Here is a 25,194-nt window from a genome sequence, read left to right as displayed (position 1 = left end):
GTTAAGATAAACCCCAATTTTCTTTTAAAAAATCCCAGACGGCTCATGTATACACAGAGAAGACACAAATGGGAAAGAAATCAACATTTCCCTTCAACCTTATCATTGTCTAATATTTAAAAATAAGCATCGACATGTTTAGCCCTGCAAAAGGTCTAAAGAAACCACATGTGCCAGAAGGATTGCTATCGATCTGTCTGAAGCACATACGGCCACGTAAGATAGAAACTCAAACTTAGGGTTTGTTTTCCAAGACTGCACGTCGATACGAAAGTATCTAGAAATCCAGTTTTCCCAAAAAGATGAGTAAGCCCCTTTTAGTCGTAACTTAAACTGGGCACTTCATCTTTTAAGATTATAATACAAACGAGGACACGCAGAGAAGTGTATACGTGTTTATGAGTCATTCAGGACTTTATCTAGGATTGTTCATCCTGATGGCACTTTTTCCTGTAGTTTGCAAAAATGAAAAACTTAAAGCTGTAGATCTGAGCTTAAATTTCATATTCACAACTAGTAATTATTTTTAAATTTGATCATTTGCTATTTAAAAAAGGCAACTGGAAGAAAATGTCTGCTTCATGCTTATACTTCCTGTAGCTGGAAAAGCATTCATAGCTCAAGATACTTTGTACTTTATCTCCTATGGGAGGCTGAGGAAGAAAGGGTAAGATCTTCAACAGAGGTCTCCTTCAGCGCCCACGTGTTTTAATGGAAACAAAAAAGGGACACTTTGAGCCATAACAGATACACAGGGCTGTGTAACGTTGATAAATTAATTCTACAGTTATATTCATTGTATTTTAAAATGCTCATTTATCAAGAACGTAACAGAGGAAATGTGTTTTCTGTTTTTGTTTTTGTCCTGTCTAAAATTTAAAATGTAGCAAAGCAAATTTCCTTTGCATCCTATCATAAATCTCTATATTTATAATAATGACATGTAGCATATCCTAAGATATTTGCATTTTAAATGTTCCTGAATGTGGTGGAATTTGGGGAGTCTAACAATTCTAGGTAGTAAAAGAAAAAAAAAGTCACATCGGACCTGCCCTCTTCTGTAGCAGGAACAGTGAAACCAAGAAATTAAGAGCAGTAAAGAATCACAAATTTGTGAGGGCTTCAATGAATATAGCAGAAAAAATACTAAAGGAATCTGTGATCCTCCAGTCTGGTGAGGGCCTTCCCCCGTTGAGTTGAGGAATCTGGTCTGTGTTATAGCAAATGGTGTTAGAGTGAAGGTACAGAATTTTCTTTTTCAGACTATCTATGAATCTTGGATTAATCGTTTGATGTTTGATGCAAAAAAAAAAAAAAAAAAAGCTAAATTCAAAAACTTTAATAATGTATTTTGCTCTCCTGAAATGACTCCCCCATACAGTGTTACTACTTAGATTCTCTAGGTTTCTCTACTAATTACAGGAAGGAGCTTTTTGTTTTGTGTGTGTTTTTTTGTTTTTATAAAACCTGTGAAGGTTATGTGAAGTTTATCTGATCTCCCCTGGTGGAAAAAGAAGTTAGCGATGCATCTTGGCAAAATCTGGTGGTAACTTAAGACTGCAAAGCATGAGTTTTCCCTACATATTATATAACCAGAAAGAAATGATAAATCTGATGCCAGTGTAGCAGGAGAATCCCAATAAACTATTTTCTCCATAAAATACTCCCATAAATTTGACTCTTGATGTGCCTCAAAACAATACACATGTAACTTACAACACGCTCTTTTGTAAATGGCAAGATCCGGGGTGCCTGGTTGGCTTAGTTGGTTAAGTGTCTGACACTTGATCTGGGCCCAGGTGGTGATCTCACGGTTTGTGGGATCGAGTCCTGTGTGGGGCTTGTGCTGAAAGCACTGAGCCTGCTTGGGATTCTCTCTCTGCCCCTCCCTCACTCGCACACGTGCTCTCTCTCAAAATAAATAAACTTAAAAAAACATTAATAAAAAATTTTTAAAAAACGGCAAGATCCACGCCTAAGCAGGCCTGGGAGAAAGCTTACCTTCCACGTGGCAGCATTGCGCCGAAAATAAGCAAACATTCGTGTGAACCAGTTATAGATTTCATTTAGTGTTAGCTGCTTTTCTGGAGATTCGAGAATGGCCTGTGAAGCAAAAGTGACAAAAGAAGATAATTTATGACCACATCAGCAGAATCGTCATTATACAGTTTCTTGAAAATATAAAATGACCACGATTCAGAGCTACGGCCCAAGAAAGGTTTCACAAAATGATCTGAGATTAATGGTTGTATTTAACAGTTCAATAGCAAAATTCAAAATGGAATTATCTAATTGTTTGGAGTTTTTATTTCTGTTTCCGTACAGAAATATTAATTTATTAGTCATTCATAAAGCAGAATCAAAGAGAAATGCAAAACATTTCACTAGCTGATTAAAGCTCAGTAATTATTTAGAGCTCAGATTAATTCTAGGGATCAGAGATTACTGTAGCTTGTGATAATTGACTTGCCATCTTTAAACAGGCTCATTTTCACTGTTGTGTGAAATGAATTTCCTAATAATCACGTCGTATTGTAATACTTAATCAAAAGCAATTATGTTATATATTGCAGTTTTAAAAAACCTTATAGAAAAGGTTTCAGCATGCTTGCACACTAAACGGTTTTAAATCTACTTCATCAATATAATATATCCATGCATGTGTATACCTCTTGCTATAATGTCACATACTGTGTTGTTTACTTACCTGCCTAATTAAAGATGCATATGTAAATGGTGGTCTAACTTCTGCGTTCTTATAAAATTCTTGGTTCTGCGCAATATCTGCTAAATGAGAATCATTGTCCTATTAATCATCACTTTTTAAAAAGAGGCTGGTCTACAAGAATTGCGTAGTACGAGTCCACATGAGGCTAAGCTGGAGTAGCTACCTGAAGAAATGGGCACGTTGTATTTGTCTGAGTACCGCCTGCGGATGGGTCCCACCGTATGCATGCTGGTGGTGGTGATGACGGAGGGGCCTTGGGTGACAGGAGTGATGGGGGCGGTTGGGGTCGTTGGAGTATGAGGTAAGCTCTGAGGAGAAGCCTCCGATGCAGACTTGGAGAGCGTGACACTCGATACCAGATTCAGCTGCGAGGAAAAGAAGAATTCTTAGAAGACCCTCAGAAGAAACAGTGAGCAAGAAGGCATGTGAAATCCGGCAGGCGCAAGGCAGGGAATGCCTGGCTGCTTCTGCTTCTCTCAACAGATACTTACAATCAACTGAAATAGGAGATGAGGTCCCATGTAAGAACAGGGCACTTAGCGGTTTACAGGATCTCTGGCCATGTCCTCCTGACCCGCGGAAACACAGGTGTTTTCCAAACCGAGCGTTTGCAGAAAGGGGTTACCTAGCCCAGTGAGTCTGACAAGGTCTGGGTCAAAACGTTTCTTCAGTCATGAAGAACCGTCTTTGCAGCATCTGTGCTTTTGAACCCTCTTGAGTAGCACACTGTGCTTAGCAGACCGCATGGAGGGAGATGGAGTTCCGGTAGAAGCCACCACTTCGGATACACTGGGCTAGACCCGCGCTCTCCAAACACCACTTTTGCAATGTGCTGGTTCAAGTGTGGAGCTGTTTTTGCTTAATTTTTATCAAAACTAAACTTAAAAAATGTTTATTTTGAGAGAGAGAGGGGGCAGGGGAGGGTCAGAGAGTGAGGGAGCCAGAGAATCCCAAGCAGGCTCTGCGCTCAAACTCACTAACTCTGAAATCACGACCTGAGCCGAAACCAAGAGTAGGATGCCTAACAGACAGAGTCACCCAAGGTGCCCCTAGACTTTTACTTAAATAGCCACACGTAGCCAGTGGCCACCATGCTGGCCAGCACAGGGAGGGGCTGCTTCAGAGGGGAAGCCATCACAAAGATGTAGAGCCTATGACTCATATTAAAATGAATGGCACTGATCCAGAAAACCATCATTGAGTTGTATCAGTTGGGTTGGCGAAGACTAATCTTTGAAAGCCTTATATGTAATCTTCATTAAACTCTAACAAATATAGGATTGGAACCTGTTAATTTTTTAAAAAATGACATACAAAAGATCGGGAACTATAAAATTTTTTTCTTCAAGTTTCAAATGTTCAGTAATAGGACTGAATCTACAGCATCAAGTCAGGAAAAGCGGATTGCTTATTTGAAGTAGTATAGAGGAAAATGAAGGCACACTTATTCCTTCTCTCCATTTGGCCTTACCCTTGAAGTGCTTTTCAATAAGACTGGAGAAATGGGCTTGTCCCCCTCACCCAAAATTTGTTCTTCCAGAAATTTAAGTCTGGCTATGCTAAAGAACTTGGTTGTTTGCAACAGATTACCATTTACACATAATTGCCATCTCACATACTTATAGGCAGCCCCCAATCCATGACCCTTATGCAAAGTAGGCTTATTTGGTAACGTTTTTCTCAAACCACATTTCAAATCATTTAACAAAGTAAGTATTCCACCACTACAGACGGACAAGGCATTCATTATTTGTATAAGGTATTAAAAATGAGATTCCTCCGGATTCATAAAGAGCATACTGAAAGGTGTGATTTGTTGAGAAGACTCAACCCTACTTGTCCTCTTGTAATGAAAAAGGCCAGGAGAATGCTTCCGATGTGTTTCGGGTGGTTCCGTAAAACAGCACAGCAAAATAAATAATTTGGAGAAAAAGAAGGATCGAATGTTGTTAGGTAAATACTAATTGAAAAATGTAAACACAGTACTTGTCAAAGAATCCCGGGTTGCAAGCCTGTACTTGTATGATGCTTTCTGACTCCCCTCTTGAAACGCTGACTCTGCTCACGCCAGGCCCTTCTCCCGACCCCCATGCCTGAGAGGGCTGTGGAGATGACACTGCCCTTACAAATCCCCCAGCAAGCTGGGCCAGTGCTGGGAGCTGCTTTCTGTACGAGTGCTGGAAACCTGACTTCGTGACACACATTTGCAGACGAAGTGCTTACAGTTCAGAGGAGCAGCCATGGGACACAGCAGAGCTGAAAAGCCAAGGGGGAAGGTTGGGGGCCGACCTCCTCTTTGCCGTGGGCCTTAATCACTGACCCAGTACAGTAACACTATGTATCAACATCAGCCCAAGCAACGGGTCAAGGAAATTAGTGCCTGAAAGGCTACTGCTCATAAAGATACAGCTTTTAAAATTCAGATGCTGCTGGGCTAAGAATATCCAGACACTCCGTAAAGTCACGGATACCGTCTGTAGAAACCATGCTATAAATCACCTGCCCCTGCACGATTTCACGGAAGTCTCATACCATCACTGATAAGCGAGATGTGATTAGTCACATTTTACAGATGAGCAAACTGAGGCTCGTGATCGATTAAATACCTTGCCTCTATGTTGAACCTGAACCCAAAGTCACATGCACACTTGTGATGCCAGGCCCAGTTAAATGGGAAAAATAAACACGAGCCTGCTTCCTTTTTCTGTATGCTTATTTTTGGAAAAGATTCAGTGAATAGCTTTAATCCCCGCCTATAAATGACATTCAATAAATATCACTGAGCAAATAGAAGGCATCTGGAACAGAAATGACAAAAACAGGGACAGAACATTTAATTGGTGCCCCGGAAGAACTTAACATCAAATACAGACGCTGGTCAAAGGCGAGTGTGAGTAACGACCATAAAGCGATTCTGAGGACCAACTCTACTTTTTGGCTTTTCTTTTCCATTCAAGAACAGTACCCCTAAACACCGTAACTTTGTGAAACACGTAATGAAAATCAGAAACACGGCGGCCTCAAGAACGGTGCCTCCTCCTTTCCCGTTCTGTGAGGAAGGACACCAACACCACTACACCCGAAACAATCAGAACTCATGTAAACATTGGGCAAGTACAAATCCATCTCCTGCTGCTCACGTAGATCAGACAAGTCACACGGTATCGTGTCATGAAACGTGGAAAGAATCGGGACATCTGTCGCTTTTACCAAAGGTCTTAACACCTGGGCTGTTTGTACCAAAAAAGCAACAGTGCAAAATAAAATCCCTCCAGGGTGCGCACAGCCCACAAAGAAACACGCAGTCGCGTTTTTGGAGGCTTCTGAGCACAGGTAGCAAATGGAAATAAACAAGAAGCCTTCAGAAGAGAGCGGACAGGGGGCTTACCAGGCTTGACAAATGACACCGTGATTTACACCCACTGCTGGGCGGTCTCTAATAAGCCACAGAGGAAGCAGCCAATCTCAGCTAATTACCAGATAAAAATGTATTGTAAGGGTTCTAATTAGGAGACGCGGATGGAGGTGATCTGATGATTAAATGCTGCATTCGAGTGACCCCAGCACCAATGTGCGGTGGTGCAAGATGTCACTGGAATATTTTGTAGAAACAGTAATTTTACTTCGAGGAGGGGAGGCAGTAATATTTGTAATGATGGCTGTGAGGTAAACTAATTAAAAGACAGTTCCTACAGGAAGAGGGTGGCTGAGAGCAGCTGTGGCCATTCCACAACCAAGTGCCAAGTCTCAATAGAGGAACGGCAGTCAAGTGGAAAATTTCTGCCTGACCTCTGCCCTTGCTATTAATTTGCAGGAAAACTAATGACACATATACATATTCCCACAAAATTGTTCTAATTGCTAATTTGCCAAAGGAGCCCCGATTCCAAATTAAACATGACTGCAGTCTGTGAGGGAAGGAAGAACAAAAAGCTGTAAACTCCAAACAGGGGATGCTGCGCTTCGTGAAATCATTTGAAGGCTGAAGTAACAAGTTAATGAAATGTCAACCTTGTCAACTGCCATAGAAGTTTGTTAACTTTTAAACTTTTGTTTGATGATCACATGCTTGTCTTGAGGAGAAACCATCTTCAGGGAGGAAGGTCACGAGGGAGCGATAACATGGAGCAGGGGAAGGAGGATTCAAAACAGGCTCTGTGTTCAAACCAGACCTGCTCTTTTAATTAAGGTCTGTCTGAAAACAGTGGACACACACACAAAGAAAGAAAGAAGAAAAATTAATTAGCCTTAGAACAGAAGAGCAAATCGGGAACGGTGTGGGTTTTGCTAGAATCTTGAAATATTCATCTTAATTGTAAACTATTAAATCTTAATACAATCATCAATTAGAAATGAAAGCATGTGCGCTTCGTGTCTCTGATCGTAGTTAAGGTTTTAAAAATAATCCCCCCCCACCCCCCCACCCCCCCCCCGGGGCACAGAGCAGGAAGGGATCCATCCGACTGGGAGGCTGGGAGGGCTTCTTTTCCTATTTTTCTTACTGTGTCCATTTTCTATTTCAAAAGGAGTTGCTATGTTTAGGAAAGTTAGTAACTCTGATATTTTCTATGTGGCAAGTTTCCGTCATGTGATGGCTTCGGCAGAGAATAATGGCTGTGAGGGTCTGGCCAGGAGTTGAACTCGTACGTCACCTCAACTTGCTGTAGGGTTTTCTTTCTGGGTTTTCTGTCTTACAGGCTGTTTTACAGCTCTGGACCACCGGCTGCCCCCCAGCTCCCTTCCACGAGGACTATCCTGGGAAGCCTACGCATCCCAGACGCAACTCTGTCAGCTGCCTGATACTCGGCTGAGCCCTTTCCTCAGAGATTAATCTCGAGGTTTTCAACAGTAACCTCCTCTCTTCTTTTAAAGATGATGAGTCACTCACATTTTTAAAAAATAAACAAACCGCTGATGTAAACCCCGGACAGAAACAGACTTGTCGTAAGTATTCCCATAAGAACTCATTTTTATTTTTGTTTGCGCTCTTGCCTCACATGAAAACAGATCCTGAGAACAAAAGACAGACCTGAAACCCAAACATCAGGGGACCTAGCTGCTTAGTAGGGACTTTGAGGCTCACAGAACTCGTTTTGCTGCTCGTGTTTTACTGCCCTGAGCAGGCTCGAGGCCTGCGTTAACTGCACTGCGTTTCTAGACGCGAGAGGCTGGCTTTCGGGCCGGCCTTCCTGAGGCCAGAGGGGCGTCCGTGGGGAGCCTAGCACACGGCAGGGGGGGGCTCTGGTGTGGTGTCCCTGCTACTGCACTGGGCCAGGCGCTGGCAGAGGGCAGTGGATGAGAAAGTGACGGTACAGGGGAGGGGAGGGGAGGGGAGGGGAGGGGTGGGGAGGAGAGGGCTTTATGAGAAACAGTATATAAAAATAGCTTGTGTGTGTTGGACTACAGAATCTTGTATGGCTGCCTAGCATTGTTTCCCTAACCCTAAAGCAAAGCTGTAAGCAGCCCAGAGGATCAGCCATTTCTTCAAGAGTTAAAAGATCCCCTTTTCAGCTGGGGGCGGGGGACACTTTGTTTTTATAGCAGCTAAAAACTATTTCAAAACAGTCCTAATTGCTATGGTTGGAGGAAAGGAGAATGCGTAAAAAGGAAAATGTAACACTGCATTTCGCTTCAAATATCCAAGTTCCTGTAAGCGTTTTATAACATTTTCATAAAGAAGGATATACTACCTACGCTGTAATTACTCGCCCACCAAATCTGAAGGAATGTGGTTTTGCCAGGGTCAGGAGTTGTGTTCCGGTGAGCAGGAATACCCTGAAGTAACGTGTCCCTCTCGTGTTCTCAGTGTTATAAACTATGATTTACAGGAGTCGCCTGACATTATGATGGGAAAGTCTTAAAAAAAAAAAATCCTTAACAACTTAATAAAGTCCTAACACAGACATGCTTCTTTTTGTTGTTATTGTTTTGTCGTCTGAGTTATGCTTCCCTCCGAGGAAACAGCTCAGCAAATCCTCCATGGAGCGAGCGTGGAGACGTGAAGCCCCAAGCAATACACTCTGGTGTTTACTCCGAGAATGTTACTGAGTCGGGAACAAAAGAATAGCCATCAGTCTGATCAGGATAGTTTACTACCGTCTGATTTTTTTGCTTCTCTTCACACGGAAAGGAGAACAGTCTTTTAAAACTCATGTCAAGAAAGGCTTTTCCCGCTGTGCCTACCCAATTGCTAGAACATACGGCCGCTCTGGGAAACTTTTACGTCTCCTATTCCATGCAGGGCCCAGCCTTCATAAAAGCAAAAGCTGACAAATAAAATAAATTCAAAAGCGGAAAGCTTAGTTTATCTGATGTTGGCCGGCCCTCTGCTTCCTCCACACTGAGCCCGTGACACGCCTTCCTCTCCCCGTCGCCTTCCTCACAGACACACGCCCCTACTCTGAACCCAAGGAAAGTCTCACAGATCCGACTCCTCTCCATCTCAGACACCACTTCTCCTCGAAGTCTCCCTCAGTCCCCGATGCAGGTCGGCCGTTCCACCGACATGGGGCCCAGGTCACGCAGTGAGTGTGTGTGGCTGTTAGTTTGTCCCACAAGACTGCAAACACCTCAGTGGCAGGGACGGGGCCCTATGCTTTTAGTAGCTTACTTCATAAATACTTGTTGATAAACTAGCTTGACTTTAAAGGCAGGAATTCCCTTTCCCGAAATAACACGCCGGGTGGGCGCCGGGTATAAATAATTACTGAAGGAAAGTTCTTCTTTGGTGTAAAGAATTTTATGGCAAAGCAGGAGGCGCTGTCACTGAAGGGGTCCTAAGGAGAAGGAAGGCTGGGAACTCCTCCTCAGGCTCACCTATGCACCCCCAGGGGGCGATGAGCTTGGAGCCGGGTCTCAACACTCGAGACTGTCCGGAGCTGGGCATATCTATCCCACCGCTACCCGCATGGGAAGACGAGCTCTCCCATGGCAGAGTCCAGGGAACGTGCCTGTGAGCTGAGGGAAGAACAACCCAAGAAGGGTTTGGCAGTTTCTCCGATGCAGTGAAGCAGGGACAGGTTGGATGACTGGATACAACAAATGACACTTAGCACCCAAATGGCATTCAGTGAAAAGCAACGTTTACAGCAAAGCATTCTATCACTTAGTGACTAAGAATTTTAAAATAAACATGAAGTTCCTTTTAAACAGAAATGGAAAAAAGAAAAAAAAAAAAACTTTATCAACTTACTGGCAAGGCTGTAACATGAAAAGTCCCCATCTATGGTTAGATCTGAATCCTGATGGCTGCTTATTTCAAATCAAAGATTCTAGAAGGATACATGGTGCATTCCATTATTTAAGGTGGAATAAATTAATTACAGGGAAAACGAATATTTTGCACCTGAGAATCGATCATCAGATAGCTCTGTATCCCTCAAATTGAAAGAACCAAGGGTCTGCGAAATGCCTGTGCCTTCCCTCCACCCTTCTTTTTTGGCAAGGAAGTGAAAAATCTATGCAGAACACGACACGTCTACCTTTTATAATTAATTTCCCAATGCCTCACCTATACATATTTTAATAATTCCTGATTTATAAGATGGTATCTGTAATAAAATTTTCTATTTTCCAATAAATGAAAAGAAGGCAGGTTCACTCCGGCAACAGAGTGTCACACAATATATGCTTGTCAGGCACCAATTTTTACTTCTTACATGTAAGTTAAAGGATAAGGAATTTATAATGCTGCCTGTGAAGGGAACCACTTTTCATACACAAATGTGATCTTTTTTTTTTTTCAAAGGGTAATACAACAGTACATTTACATAAACTAATCCAAACAATCTATGTATTTGACAATGGCAAACCTCACACAGACGGCCTATTGTTGGTTTACATCTTGGAGTTCTTTATATTGGCTTGTAGCGCTGCTCTAGCTGTCAAAGGTTTGACTTGGACACTAAATAAATGGTTATAGAAGTGCTGTGCAGCGATATTGGACTTCTTTGCAAAAGAAAACCTGCTGTGTATGAATTCAAAAGCTATTAATTTTTCAGTCAAAAATATTCGTGCCTATTTCTTTTAATAAAGAAATACTGTGCTGAGCTACTAAGAGATAATGTTGACTAGTGGTAGAGAATTTTCAATAGAACAGTTAAAAATAAATTTAGTAGGAGGTCCCCTTCAAAGTTATAATTTTCTAGAATGTAAAACATTTTTTTTTTTTAAAATACTAATCAAGACAAGCCTTCTTCCCTGGTGCATTTCCCCCAAGACTGCTTTTCCCTGTTTACTGGCTGCTTCACACACGTCTTCCTGGAGATTCCCAAGGGTCCCTTCGTGGCCTCGGCAGGCTTACCTATGTGGCGCTCTCTGCCAACACCCAGCCCCGGCCCTCACAGAGTGCCCCATGGGGTTTCCCAGATCCTTCTCTACTTTTATCCCTCCTCCTCCCAAGGAGCCCCATGATACAAAATGAGTCCCTCCCAGAGTCCTGAGTCCACATATTATTCTATCATTGCTCTGAATCCATGGAGGAAGGAGGAGATGATCCCATTCTCTCCCCTATTACCAAGGTTAAAGACCCATACCCTTCATCCCGGGGAAAAAGCCACTTCAAACAAAAGCCACGCGAAGCCTTTAAGAGAGTTCCGAAGGCTATCGATCCCCTTAGCAGTTGGCTGTGCCCACTGGAGAAACCCAACAAGTCATTTCGGGGTCTTACCATACCGAATGGCCTAGGTTTTTCTGTTTCCCTTTCTTTCTGGTAGCCTACACATTCAGTCCTACGGCCATTTAGTGCAAAACACATGGAAACTAAGGGTTCTTTCCTAGTAAAAATGGATGCGCAAAGTGTTTAATGATTTTATGTCCTATATCTCAGTAATGTGTTCTGTTTCAGACATTAATTTTGTCTGCCAACTGCATCCTGGCAGGCTACCATATTTGCCGGGTTAATAGTCTGACTCCGTTTTATTTCTATCATCATAAATCATACGTATATGGGTGTATGTTTGCTTTATTTATAGAAAAAAATCAGTCAAAACAGATAAACCAATACTTTGCCATTATGCTGCATCATTGCATATCGATTAAAATTGCTGGTACTAACTATAGATTGTCAACGCTCAATTAATTTTCACACAGTGACTCCAAGCAAAATCAAATAAAGGCAGTGTACCTTTAAATTTTACAAATCTTAAAAATCAAGAAGCAAGGCACTCTCTCCATTCTGAATAATCAGTAGAAGCTACTAAGGAGATTTTTAGAAATGTAAGTCTACGAGAAATACAACTGTTAAAGAGATCAATTTATAGCAAGGAATGAGGCCCAAGACAGGATTTGGGGTTTAGAAACCATCCTTCTGCTTAGATATTAACTGTCTGTGCTCAGAAGGCACTCTTCAAGGTTAAGGAAAAGGAAATAAGACAAGAGGTAGGAGATTTCCTAAAACATAAATGTAATTTCCATGTACCATGTGGGATCCCCTAACTGCAAAAGGGTAATATTCACTTCTAACTCTCTAATAACCACTAGATGCCCTCCACAATGTTAGCTTCCAGCTAGTCCTACAGTGTGCTATTTCTTATTTCTTTCGTCTGTGACAGTGAGACCGGCCCCGCCCACCCTCCCTTTCTCATACCTGCTGTCTCTTGGCTAATGCAGGCTGAAATGCCTTCTTTCTCTGACTCCATGGTCTAGCTGTCTTCTTGCCGGGTTCACACCACTTGGAAAGACTCTTACCCCTCTCCGGGACCTATCATCATGTATTCTCGTTCCCTGGTAGAACACCAGTTATCTGTCCCCAAGAGCTAGTTGTTAGGCCTCATGGCCAAGGACTGTCTTTGAATCATCCTCTACGTTCCTAAACGCCTTGCACATTGCACCTCTTCATAAAAGGTCACCAGAAACACTCCACTGACTTACACCCTTCAGTGTTACCAGCTGCCAGAATACGTTCTCCTGCCTCATGTGCTTAGGGGTGGGGCGGCAGCACAGAACTACTGTGGAGTCTCCCCAGTGCAGCTCAGTACTTACGGGCTGAGGGGCGGCTTTGGGTTCCGTAGACTTCACGTGCAGATGGGTCATCATGGCTTGCAGGCGCTCTTTGTCTTTTGCAAGCTAGTAGGAAGGAAATGCTCTGTTATTTCTTTGAATACAGAGGCATTACTATTTTAACATCCAAAAGGATACATATTCCAAATTAAACTATAGCACCATTGCACATGACAAAATCTTTCTCATTGCTTAATCGTTTTGAAATCCACACAACCATTGCCAAACTCGAAGTAACTGGAGGTGTCTGTGTGAGATTTCTCAACACAAGATGCATTAGCTTTTAACTGGGAAGTTCTAGACCTGCTGGCACCAAGGAGTCCCATGTTACACAGACAGCTAAAAGACGAAAATGTGAATCATGTCTATTAACCAATCTTATTCATGAGGAAGCCAAAGGAAAACGAGCGAGGTAGCTAAAACTCATAAATTCATCTTTTGTAGTTGTGGAAAAGCTCGGAGACATATGGGGGCATTAATGCAAAAGTAACTTCACCTTTCTTAACAGGCAGGCATGGATTAGCACAGTGCTGGGAAGAGATATTAGCAGGGCAGGCACAGGGCTGCAAGGGATGACAAGGTCTCATGTTCAAAGGAATGGAGAATAAGCTTAATCATTTACGCATTATGTGAGTACCTACTACGTGTTGGTTTCATCTTAGCAACAATTTAAGTCTTCTCATTGTACAGATAATTAGCTTCTGAAGGCGCCCAAGTTTTTAATCAAAAGTACACTGGAGGCACTCAAATACTACTTACTGGATGCTACCTTCTTTATGCTTGCCTTGAACCGTTTTAACATGAGGGTACTCTTGATAACTTAAGACAGCTGGACATAAGGGACAAAAAATAATTGATTCTACATAGTTTTCACGTAAGCGTCTTTGCCACAAGCTTTTTGGCCACACAACTGACTGTCCAGAAGACAATTTTACCATAAAGGATAACATCATGACAAATAAAAGAGGGATGCTAACGAAGAAGGACAAAAGGAAACCAAAAAAAAATGAGTAACAAAATGAAAAGGATTCTCCTGTGAACTAAAAAAAAAAGATATTTGGACACATTCAGAAGACAGAGTGGAGACGGTGGCAATAATAGCACAAATCTGGATTTCCGTTTGTGGATTGTACCTCAGCATTTCACTTAGCTTCAAATTCTTTTCTTCATCGTCTTACATTTTTTTGTGGCTTTGATTCATCCTCGTTCAGCATGGCATTTTTTTTTTTATTGATAAAATTTCTTCCTTTATTACAAGAGGCAGGAGTTTCCAAACACTCAAACACAGGTTTGTAACTGAGCTCTGTGCTCGGTTGCGAAAGCCATCTCCATTGTTGTTTGCGCTCTGCATACTGTCACATGTCCCCTGACAGATGTTCCAAAGTTCTATGGGAGATAGGGCTTGAAAACTCCATGCTGTGGCACACCCCAGCATGAGGGTTAAGATTTATATAATGTAAACATGGAAGTACTTTGTCAGTGGAGAAATGAAACCAAAGTGTCAAACCAAATTGCCAACCAGTTTCTCTCTCTCTCTTTTTTTTTTTAAATCTCTTATGACTAAATTGCTTCAGGACAATTAGTTCTGTGGTCAAAATCACTGCAGCAAAGAGGTCTATGGCAAAGATGCTCTGGGCAAAAATACCAGACATGATAACAGTTACATCTGTGAAGTAAGTGGGAAGTACATCTCCAAAAGATAAAGGTACAGTTAAGAGAAGGGCTGTGGAACTTTGGGGAAATGTAGACGTAATGAGTGAGTGACCGGCCGAGAGAGCGCTCGCGAGTGAATGAGTGAGTGAGAGAGGGAGAAAGGGAACGAGAGAGAGGGATGTGGAGAGAGTCTTACTTAGATCAGCACTTTTATAGACCACGTATCCAAAATAATGCCTTTGAACTGGGGAGGGACTCATTTCTTCTGTGTCATATAATTAACCTTAAATCTTTGAAGTATCCATTTTGGGGGGCTCCTGGCTGGGGCACTTGGTAGAGCAAGTGACTCCTGATGTTGGGGTTGCAGGTTTGAGCCCCATGGTGGGTAGAGATATTATTTAAAAATAAATTCTCAAAAGAGAAAAAAAAAAAAGAAATACTGATTTTTTTGTAAGCTGAATTACTCCAAAATTAAAGTCAAATAAAACACTTTAAAAATAAAGGTGTTTTCTAAGGGAAAGGGGTGTTTCAGCATTTGGGCAAAGGCAGAGGGAAGAGAAAAGGCACAAAAGCAAGAGAAAAAGCTTTCGGCTTATCTTAACTGGATGACTCAGTCTCAAGCCATATCACATTTGATTTTTTTTTTCCTTTTTATTCCCTTGTGGTGCAGGGAGGAATAAATTAAGAAGAAGGAAAAAGCCTTACAGTGTTAGCATTTATCTTTCCACAAACAGGAAATGAAAATGATACCATATTAGGAGCCACTTTATGTTACTCACCCTCTGTTCTTTGGTAAGTTATTGAACAGCCAAACTCAAAGATGCTCTGAACACATAATGCTAAAGGAATTTAGTTTTCCAAAGTGGCTCCGTTAGAACAATTAAAATGTTAGCCATGGCATTTTTTCTAGTTATTTGTTTTTTTAAATGTGTTTTAAGGTTTTAGATGGTAGAACCAAAATATTCTTAGATTTTTAAAAAATGTTTTGTCTTAAAAGTTACCACGGGGCAAGAAGGCATATATATGTTAACCATTTTTAAAACAAGTAGGCTGCCATACTGAACATTACAAATCAACGGGTGAGAGGTAATATTTACTTAAGAGTCCGATGAATATTAATTGCAACTTAATTTGGGGGTAATTACCAAGACCAAGTAGAGGAAATCCAAATTCTCAGCATCAAAAGGAATCCCCACCTCTGTACTCCATCCAGATGTCTACCATGCTGCCCTTCTACCACTCAAATGTAATAACACCTTGTCGCAAACACACCCCTAGCGTTTGCACACACACAGCCACACCCACAACCCAGAGGCCACTGCCATGGGAGACCTCTTCTCGCTTTTCCATGAAGATCACTTAGAATTCAGTGTCCATTCTGAGAATTACCCAGGTTCCTTATTTTGCCTCAAACTCAAAATCTACCGTCCTAGCTCTGCTCTATTATAAAACATGGCCAAGGTTACAGGAAAAAGGGCAAAAATCCCCCTTTCTGTTTTTACCTGATTAGTGAAAGCTCGCATAGAATATATTCTTGGATGGGTTCTGGATTTTTACTATCAGTTACAGCCCTCACTCCAACACAATTCCTTTTTAACAATTAAAGAAAAAAAAAAACCCTGCCAAATTCACTTTTTGTTGTTTTCGGCAAAAAGGCTAAACATTCACATCTCGCGAAACCATACCCTCTCCCCACAGGGGCGGTCCTGCATGTTTAATACACCGACCCTTCAGAAAGCTTTCGGATTCTTTATTACTTTTTACGCCATCATTCCATGAGGTCAGCATCCCCATCAATTTTCACGGCATCCTTTCATTATTATAATAGGACAATACAAACATTTAATATTGCCAAGTATATATCCCAGCATTCCCTCAGAAACTGAATCCCATGAAAAGCAAAGAGAAGCAGGATGAGAAACTTACTCCAAAGGTCAACTAAAAATTTCGTTGGCAAATTGAAACAATTTTTTCTTATGTTGTACTATCAGAGGAGAATTACTCTCTAAGAGCTTTCCTGGTGGGTACAGGAGGGGAATCTGGTTCAAGAGGAATGCCAAGGGGCTGCACGTTGAGGGGGCCTGCTTATGCAAAGCTTAGTAGCAAGCTGTTCCCCGATTTTGTAGAGAGACAGCACGGTGAAAATGGATGAAGGATGTGGGTACTATAATCAGACTATGCTGGATTCAAATTCTGGCTCTGCGGCTCTGAGCACATTATGTAACCTTTTTAAGTATTTAGTTTCTTCTTCTAAATATGGAATAATAATCTCCGAACTCTGAAGGGTTGTTTTGAGGATTAGATAAGTTCTTGCACATAACAAGCTTAGCATAGAGCCTAGTGCTTCGCGAATGCTCAAAAATACCTAACTTTCTTTAAAGGAAAGTGAAATCATTCTAGCCTCTTTAGACTTCCACTGGTTAGGCCTATGCTTGGAACCTCAGCCAACATAACCCGAGTTCTCCAGAGTCTGAAGCTGGCCTCAATGAGGGGAGAATTTGGAGGTTTTGAAGAATGGGACGAAAGTGTAGGAAAGATGAAGCCCATTGCTTACGGATTTATTTTCCTTGGTTCTTGCTGTGTCTTTCCCTCGTCCTAAGCAAATGCTTTTTCTCCCCTTGGCTGATACAGGTCATCCCCTCTTCTATTAGCCATGGCCTCAAATTAGGTTTTAGACAGTCCAGGCTGCAAAAGACTGGAACGTGCCTATTGCTCTGGACACAGTGATAACCGCCGAAGGCTAGGAGTTCCATTCAACATCTTCAAAGATAAAAACTAAGGAGATTAAACTCATTCTTTTAGCAGAGAAAAGGGAACAGGGTTTTAGGTTCATTTAACATAATCACTTTATATGTTGTCTGGAGGACTAATCATTTTAAGCCCAATTTGGCGGTTCTCACTTGTGAGAAACAAAATCTGAAATAAATGAAGGATTCTGGATGTGTAAGAATGCTAGAATTATCAAGGACAGATAAGAAGAAGGGGCCGACTCACTCCTTGGGTTTCAAAGAAGCAAAGATTGTTGTGGCTTCTTTCAATTCCTCTAGTCCCACTCTTGCATTTTATACTTGGTGAAACTGAGGCTCAAAGGGTGAACCTACCCAAGATAACGGAGCTGGGAAGGGGCAGAAATAAGACTAGTCGGACCTTCCCACTCTGGTGTCACTGTCAAAAGCACGTGGGATGCTAAGCGACAACACAGAGCTCTGCCACTCTTCCCACCCGCTGGGCTGAGCAACCAATGCAGAACCCCCAAGGGAGGGTGAGGCAAGGAGTTTCAGCAGGCACTCAACTCAGGAGCAGGCAAGTCTGGGTCTCACCCAAACTTGCCAAGCCCGACACACCATGCAAGGGGACGTGAGAGTAAACGTTTTAACAAGGACCCCACGTGTCTCGGTTTGATGCAGTAGGTCTGAGAGACAGGTCGCCCTTCCATGGTCTGGGTATGCCTTAACAGCGGCTGGCTAGTTTTATACACAATAATGATTCAAACAGAAATGAGCGAGGCAGCGTGCATCCAGTTTCATGGGTCTCAAAAGTACGTACGACCAGAAGAAGACAAACAAGAAAAAACCAAACGCAACAGTGATGTGGAAGGAAGAGAAACGAAAAGTCTTCTGCCCAACTGAGTATTGACCAAATAGTTATTTTTGACCCACTTTATCAAACTACAGACATTTATGTGCCTTCAAGACTCAGCACCAGCGAGAACTTGTAAATGATTTCTTTAACACAACTGCAGCTCTCAGGTGGTAGGGAACCTATGGCTCATTTCACCCCATTGGAAGAATTTCCCTCCTTTTATTGTATTCTGTCACCATCTTAACATTCCTTACGTGTTACTATTAAAGACTCTCTTGACATTTAAAGCAGACGCACACTAATACTCAAGTCATAGTCTAGGAATTCTAATGCTCCCAGAGTTAGGCAGGATTTTAAATTATGAAAAATAAGTGTCTTGGTTTTCAAAGAGGGACATGGAAGCGAGAGACCCAGAGACTCTCTCTTCTTTTTCTTGGCTCCAGTCACAAAACAGGGACAATACGCAGCTATGATGCCTATTAGGACTTCTTCCCCACAGGCTCTGAGCTTACTTAGGGAGAGTCATGAGGTTCTGTGAGGCCACTGCTGTGATGAACTGTCCAGAGTATTGCCTTGAATGGTGTTAGAAAGGTCCAAAGGGGGGACACATTACAGATAATATATTTGCACAAGTCCAGGAAGCTAGTGCGATTACAAACAGCACTGCTAATGGTACCGTAATCACATGTGAAGTCCCTGCAGTAAATGATTTGTGTTAGGCCTAATGTCTCCCTCTGCTATTGGAACTCACACACTTTTCTCCCTGCTGACGTTTTCTTGGAGCTTAGAGTTGTTGGTGCAGGTGATTTACAAAACTTCCTAGTGATCCCAGTGTCACTGAGCTCCAGCCTGGCCCAAATGCCATGGATTGCTGAGGAGGGAGCTGCAAGAGGTAGAGAAAGGCATGGCCTCACAAAGCCAAGTTTTAAAACAGTGATCTGCAACGCTGGGGTGTATACACAGAGCCTCAATGGGCCATGATGACCCTGCGTGGAAAGTGCAAGGCAGCAGGGCCATAAAAGGCCCAGGCTACACAGGCTGGGCCAGGATCTTGGGCGTTGCCCATTATTTGCCATTGGCTTTGAACAAGTTAACGAGATCTTCTAAACTCCAGTTTCCTCATCCCTAAGAGGAGAGAGCACAGAGAATTACTTCTTTGACTCAAAGACCCAATAATTGTTAAGGTAATTATTGATTTAGTAATACCTTTTCAAAGAAGAAGAAATGGCAGAGGTAATGGTATAGGACTCAGTAGATGTACGATGTACACTGATTTCCAATTATTCTACTTTTCCTTAAAAAAAAAAAAAAAAATAAAAACAACTCGGGGCACCTGGGTGGCTCAGTTGGCTAAGTGTCTGACTTTGGCTCAGGTCATGATCTCGCAGTTCACGAGTTCAAGCCCCATGTCGGGCTCCGTGCTGACAACTCAGAGCCTGGAGCCTGCTTTGGATTCTGTGTCTCCCCCTCTCTGTCCCTCACCTGTTCACGCTCTGTCTCTTCAATAATAAATAAATGTTAAAAAATAAATTTAAAAAACCCAACTTTTAGGATTGAGGAAATGGGGTATCTACTCACAGGGGGTGTGTGAGGACTTAATGAAATTAGGGGTATGAAGCCCCTAGGACAGTGCCCTGGCATATGGTAGGAAGTCAACAAATACCCTCTCAAATGGTTTCTCAGGTCCTCTCTAAATAAAAGTAGAACATGAGGCTTATACACATCGCTTCCAAAGCCAATGGATTCAAAAGTGCTCTTTGGGTGAACAACTCCTTCCATTTTGCCAGGTACTTTCCCAGTTTTGAAACTAGAAATCCTCAGTCCCAGGCAAGCAAACTGTGAGGGCTGGACACTCTAGTTCTGGTGGAACAGAGAGATGAAGTTAAGAACAAACATAGATTCTTCCACTCTCCTTCCTCACACTACAATCAAAGCAAACCCTTACATGGCTCTCTCGGCTTGGGATATACCTGCTGCTGTCCCTTCCTGCGGACCCTCCACAATGCCTCCCAGGCTTCCTCTTATAAACTCTGCACGGCGTGGGGTTAGACATGTGCTAGGCTTCCCGGCCTGCTCGGCCCCACTTCACAGGGAGGAAGAGGCTGCCTCGCTCCTCCGCATCCAGTGCGCAGAACACAACAGGTGCTTGATCAGTGGTGACCGAATGGAATCAAATTATTAAAGAAAGAAGGTCCCACCCCTCCCCTCCACCTCCTGCCAGGGCCCGGCTGATGGTCCCCATTGGTTTGGATGGCTCCTTTGCCCTGTGGGAGATTCCGACATTCACTTTAAAGGGTCTACAGGCTGAGGGACTGTAGGAAGCCCGTCTTGAGACCCATCTGCTGACACACGCGGAGCAGCGCACAGGAGGAAACGCTGGATTCCCAAGGCTCCTTTTTTCTTTCCTTCCCAACCCGTCTTCTTACACCAGAGAAGATGTGCTGACAAACGAGCAAAGGTCACATGATCATCACAACTGATATATGGGGCCAGAAAAATAGATCTACACCATGACCGTCTCAGCTTTCTAAGAAAGGGAAATCTGGCAGAAGACTTTTTTCTTGTCTGTGAAATCAGATGCTTTCCCCTTTCCTGAGATGGCGTTCTGATCTAGCCACTAAGATACCTTCTATGCCATCTCATCCACAGCTTAATGGTTGAGACAATTCCTGAGCATCTCCTACCTGCGTGAGCCCAGGTAACTAGATGAAGAATTAAAATTTAAACCCCTACAATCTGTCTGGTCGGTGGCTGGTGCTCAACTATCAAGGAGGCCTCAGGTACTTCTTTACAGTCCTGCCCGTGGCGTACGGGTGGGCAATTCTTCATCTCAATGGGTTTCCTGGTCCTGTGTCTCTGCTCCTGTCTTCTGAGTGCATGTGGGTGTGCACACTACATGACCTATGTTAAGACCATGCATGTTGATTATGGGAACATCTTGCCTCTCCAGTTCTAAACTGTCCCCTTGTCTGCAGAGCATCAAGAGGAGTATGTCAAAAGAAAGCATCCCACAGATAAAATCTTAAAATACACTCCCTCACCCCAATGATTGCTATGGTCTCTATCCTGATGTTAGGAGCCTATGTGTATACAAATTCTCTACAATGTCAGGCTTCCAGGTAATACATGGGGTTAATCACCATCTAGTCCAATGCTAAAATTAAAAAATTACAACTGTCTTTATAAAAATGACATATGATTAGAAATATTCAGAAAGGCTTGGAATGCCCACTAAAAGGTCTTTTTGACCCAACCCCTCCCCTCTGAGACCAGTAACAGGGTGTGACATCAAAACTGAATTCACCAGACTTTCTCTGTTAGCAAGCTCCACATAACAAGTTCACCACCAGGAAAACATACACTATATATTTTGGTAGCTTCCCACAAAAATAAAAACATTACATACGTATCTCACACACAATGCTCATGGGATAGGTCTAAGTCAGACCTGATAGCCCATCACCTTGATTTCTGCCTGGGTGCCTTAACTCTCAACACTGGAATCGAACAGGCTTTTCATGTGATTCAAGTAGAGTGTTGTACAGATAGCACCAAGAAAGAAAACTCTGGTGGTCACGATCCCGAGGACTAACAATGGTTATTAAAAATTTTCTGTTCGTCCAATTCTTTAGGAGAGGTCGATGAGAGGTAAGAAACACAGGGCCTCTGGTTTGGGTTCAGAGTTACGGTTTCTGGGGTTTAGATCCAGGAGGCTAGAAAGGGACAGCACTCAAGCGGGCTTTCATGTGCTTTGGTCATGTCTGGTGTGGGCTGACGATGCCCTCCCCCATTCTCTTGTGGGATCCTTGCACAGTGATGCTCTAGGGGAGCCATAATAAACCTCCACTACTCTATGATATAAGATCCAATCTGAGCTTATTGGGTTTGTTTTTCTAATGGAGGCACATGTGTGACTTCTCTCCCAGATGTAAACACCAGAGGCCTAAGTACTGCTGTGCACACGAGGGCCTTGCGAGTCTGGATAGTCGGGGTAGAGGGCTGCTCCTCCTAGAGTACAGGGAACACCCTGGGGCGATTGTTCCAGCCTCCTGTGCTCTTTCCTGACGTGGTAAGTGGAGCAAATCTTTTTCAGATTCAAGTTAATAAATGGTAATTCTGTACTATACTTGAGAGATACCTGGAGGTTCAGGTATTTCGTGATCTGGAAAATGCCTTCTTTAAGGCCAAGAGAAGTAGCCAAGGGCTTGGTCATGTACAAGGCAGCCCTTCTAGATGAGGTGATTCATTAGCGTGCTATTGACAGACGGGGGGATGATGGCAACAGGAAGGAAGACAGCAAGCCCATTCGAGCAAAAGGAAATCTCTTCAATGTATTCTTGCTTCTGCGGGGGCCTGTTTTCCCCGATACCTCAAGTCCAGTGGACATGGCAACTGTTCGTTAAGTCAATTAAAAAGTACATTTCCAGACATGGGTAGGTGAAATGGCAAATGTGACAGATGAACATAAACACGCTGGACTTGAGAGTCACAGGAAGCCCACAATGAGTGTAGCTACTGAGTATAATTGTCACCTTGTCCCAGACTGTCCCCCTTGCCAGCTTTATCTCAGGGCGAGGGTTCTTTAACTGCTAAAACTGTTAGCACGGTCTTGTATATTTCATCTGCTGGAACAGTAACTAATCTACGTTGGTTTGGCCCCTCTCTAGCACTGAAACTCTCTTTTGAGCATGGCTCTGATGTGTTTTCAAGAACCCAGCAGCGTCACCTAGCACTACCCAAGGAGCGGACACTGCCACTGAAAAATGACTTCCTGACGGTCTGTTTTTCCTCTAAAATGTAAGAACTGGGAGGGCAGCCTTATTCATTTTGTTCACTGTTGTACCCTTTACTGGCTTCAGCAAGGTTTCTATTATGTTATACAGGCTCTGGGTACCGTTTGCCAAATGAATTGGTAGATAAACATATAAATGAATGAATATCCATCAGCCCGCTTACCACGATCCCCAAGATTGACAAGTAGGTGTCATATGAAGCTGCTGGTGGGCAAACTGGACCCGTGTGGGGACTAGAATGGTTTTATGCACTAACGCAAAGAAGGAAGAGGTAAGAGGGGGTTAGCCGACCTTTTGGTAGCCCAGGACCTAAGGGAACAAGTTGTTAATAATGTGATGCAAATTGTTTTTTTGAATCCTCCTGAGCAGGGACTGTTTGGCATACTTCTGTGCGAATCACCCCGACAGTAAATATTTTCAGCTCTGCAGGCCAAAAGAGACTCTGTTGCAACGGTTCTACTGTGGAGCAAAAGCAGCCACAGGTAACTTGTGAATGAACAGGTGTGGCCGTGTTCCAGTACAATCTAACATATGGACACTGAAATCTGAATTTCCTTTAATTTATTCTTATGATCCCTCCCTCCCAACTATTCAAAATGTAAAAACCTCTCTTAGCTCTTGGGATTTGGCTCATGATCTGCAGTTTGCCAACTCTTGCCCTGGACAAGCACCAGGCTGTCACTCTCACAAATCCCGCAACCTCTGAAGGAACCAAACTCTTCAGAAGGAGCCTGTCCCTTCCTCCACGAGAGCAAACTCGCAAGCAAAAATATTACAAGGACTATCACAGGGAACTGCCACACACATAGTAACTTCCGGCCAGATGATCCTCTCTGATTCCTGTCACAAGTTGAAAACCCGGTCTTCGACTAGATTTAGGGCTGAAGCACGAAGGGACATCTATGAATAAATGAAATCCACAAATAATCAAAGAGTCCCCCGAATGGTGGGTAGCACTGCCAGGCCACACCCACCTAAACACAACACGAAAGCTGCCGGCAGAGATCAGCACTTGACTTCCTGATGGTCTGATGCCTTTCCTTCTCTTGCCAGATCTTGGGGAGGGTGAGGAATAATGAATAAAGTAGATCGTCCGTTTGTGAGTAATGAACAATGGCCCCACAGTCAAATCTGGACTCGGGAATCTTATTCGCGCAAACCATGATACTCTGTGAAACACTTTATTCTAAACCAACATTAAGAATTTAATTTTAACCACTAAATAAATGCAGGAACTTGTACTACCTTATAACCACCAATACACAAAGATTTAGATAGCAAGAGCCATATGGTTTGTTCTTTTGAAACCCATTTTTCAAGGGCTTGTTCCACATCAATCAGAAGTGAACTTTGGTGGGGAGATAAATAACACTATTGTTTTGCTTCTGAATAAGCATGCTAAATTTAAAGATGTTTCCAAAGAGTTACGCAAAAATTTGGGGATTTTATGACGTGCCCTTTGCCTGTATGAATATCCCACTGTTCTAATAAGTTCTTATCTTGTAGGCTGAATGGAAAAATATTAACTAGCTAAAGAAAATAACTTTTGAGACAATCTTAAAGAATGTAATTTGTCATATAAGATGATAACTAATTTAAAAAAATCCTTTCTATCCTGAAAAGTCACAACAAAAAGTTTAAGTGTGTTTTGGCTGATTTTTCTCTGCAACTATTTGAAGCTGTAAATGACTTAACTCAGTAAAATTCCAAATGTAATTATCTTCTGTACTTAGCCTAGGGCTCTCCATATATCTCCGCATTGCTGTCTTGCATACAAAATAGGCTTTTCGATGGCTGGTAACAATATAATGTACAACATTGTTTTAATTTCCCCTAGTCGGCTAACCTCTTGTCTAGGCTACACCAGGCAGAGGAAGAAGCCACAGTGAGTCATCAAGCACTCAAAAGCATTTTGGAACTCGGCTGCATAAATGGGGTTTGCAGGGTCAGGCTTTTGCAATTGTACATTTTAATAATCTCCATTTCTGACCCAATTTTTACTTTTAGAAACTAATTTTCTATTAATTATACCAAGAATGGAATTATTGTTAAAATATGGTGGCTCATCAACAAGTGACATCAGAAGTGGAACCCACATTTAAAAATGCCCCCCCCCCCAATCCCTCACAACTGTGATCCACGGGAAAACCCGCAGAAGTTTATTTTCCACAGTCACAAAATACATTCACCATGGTCCAATGAACTGCCAAAAGTGAGATTACATATACGTGTATGTGTGTGTATATTTAAATGTTATATGTGTAAGATACATATACCATACATATACATACATATATACATACATACATACATATATGTGTGTGTGTATATATATATATATATCTCCGTACGTGCTTGTATGTGTGTACATATTTAAAATATTTGAATTGTGTGCACTGGACTCTCCATTGTTCTTCGTGATGGAGAGAAAGAGGGACA

At 42.5% G+C, this 25,194-nt stretch overlaps 1 protein-coding gene across 1 annotated transcript in view; it reads right to left on the bottom strand.

The window, feature by feature from the left end:
- The window catches only part of FOXP1 (forkhead box P1), a 597,016-nt gene that overhangs the window by 14,224 nt on the left and 557,598 nt on the right, over positions 1-25,194 (bottom strand). Inside the window, exons 13-16 of the mRNA XM_039230557.1 lie at positions 12,710-12,793; positions 2,892-3,093; positions 2,708-2,787; positions 2,002-2,103 (exon numbers count right to left, since the gene is read on the bottom strand). Coding sequence (XP_039086488.1) covers positions 2,002-2,103; positions 2,708-2,787; positions 2,892-3,093; positions 12,710-12,793 — 468 coding nt within the window. The remainder of the gene's footprint in view (positions 1-2,001; positions 2,104-2,707; positions 2,788-2,891; positions 3,094-12,709; positions 12,794-25,194) is intronic.

This window comes from Hyaena hyaena, unplaced genomic scaffold (genome assembly GCF_003009895.1).
Source record: "Hyaena hyaena isolate Hyena2069 unplaced genomic scaffold, ASM300989v1 scaffold_48, whole genome shotgun sequence".
NCBI classification, from domain to species: domain Eukaryota; kingdom Metazoa; phylum Chordata; class Mammalia; order Carnivora; family Hyaenidae; genus Hyaena; species Hyaena hyaena.
The sequence above is the reverse complement of the archived record's forward strand: the minus strand, read 5'-3'. Positions and strand labels throughout refer to the sequence as shown.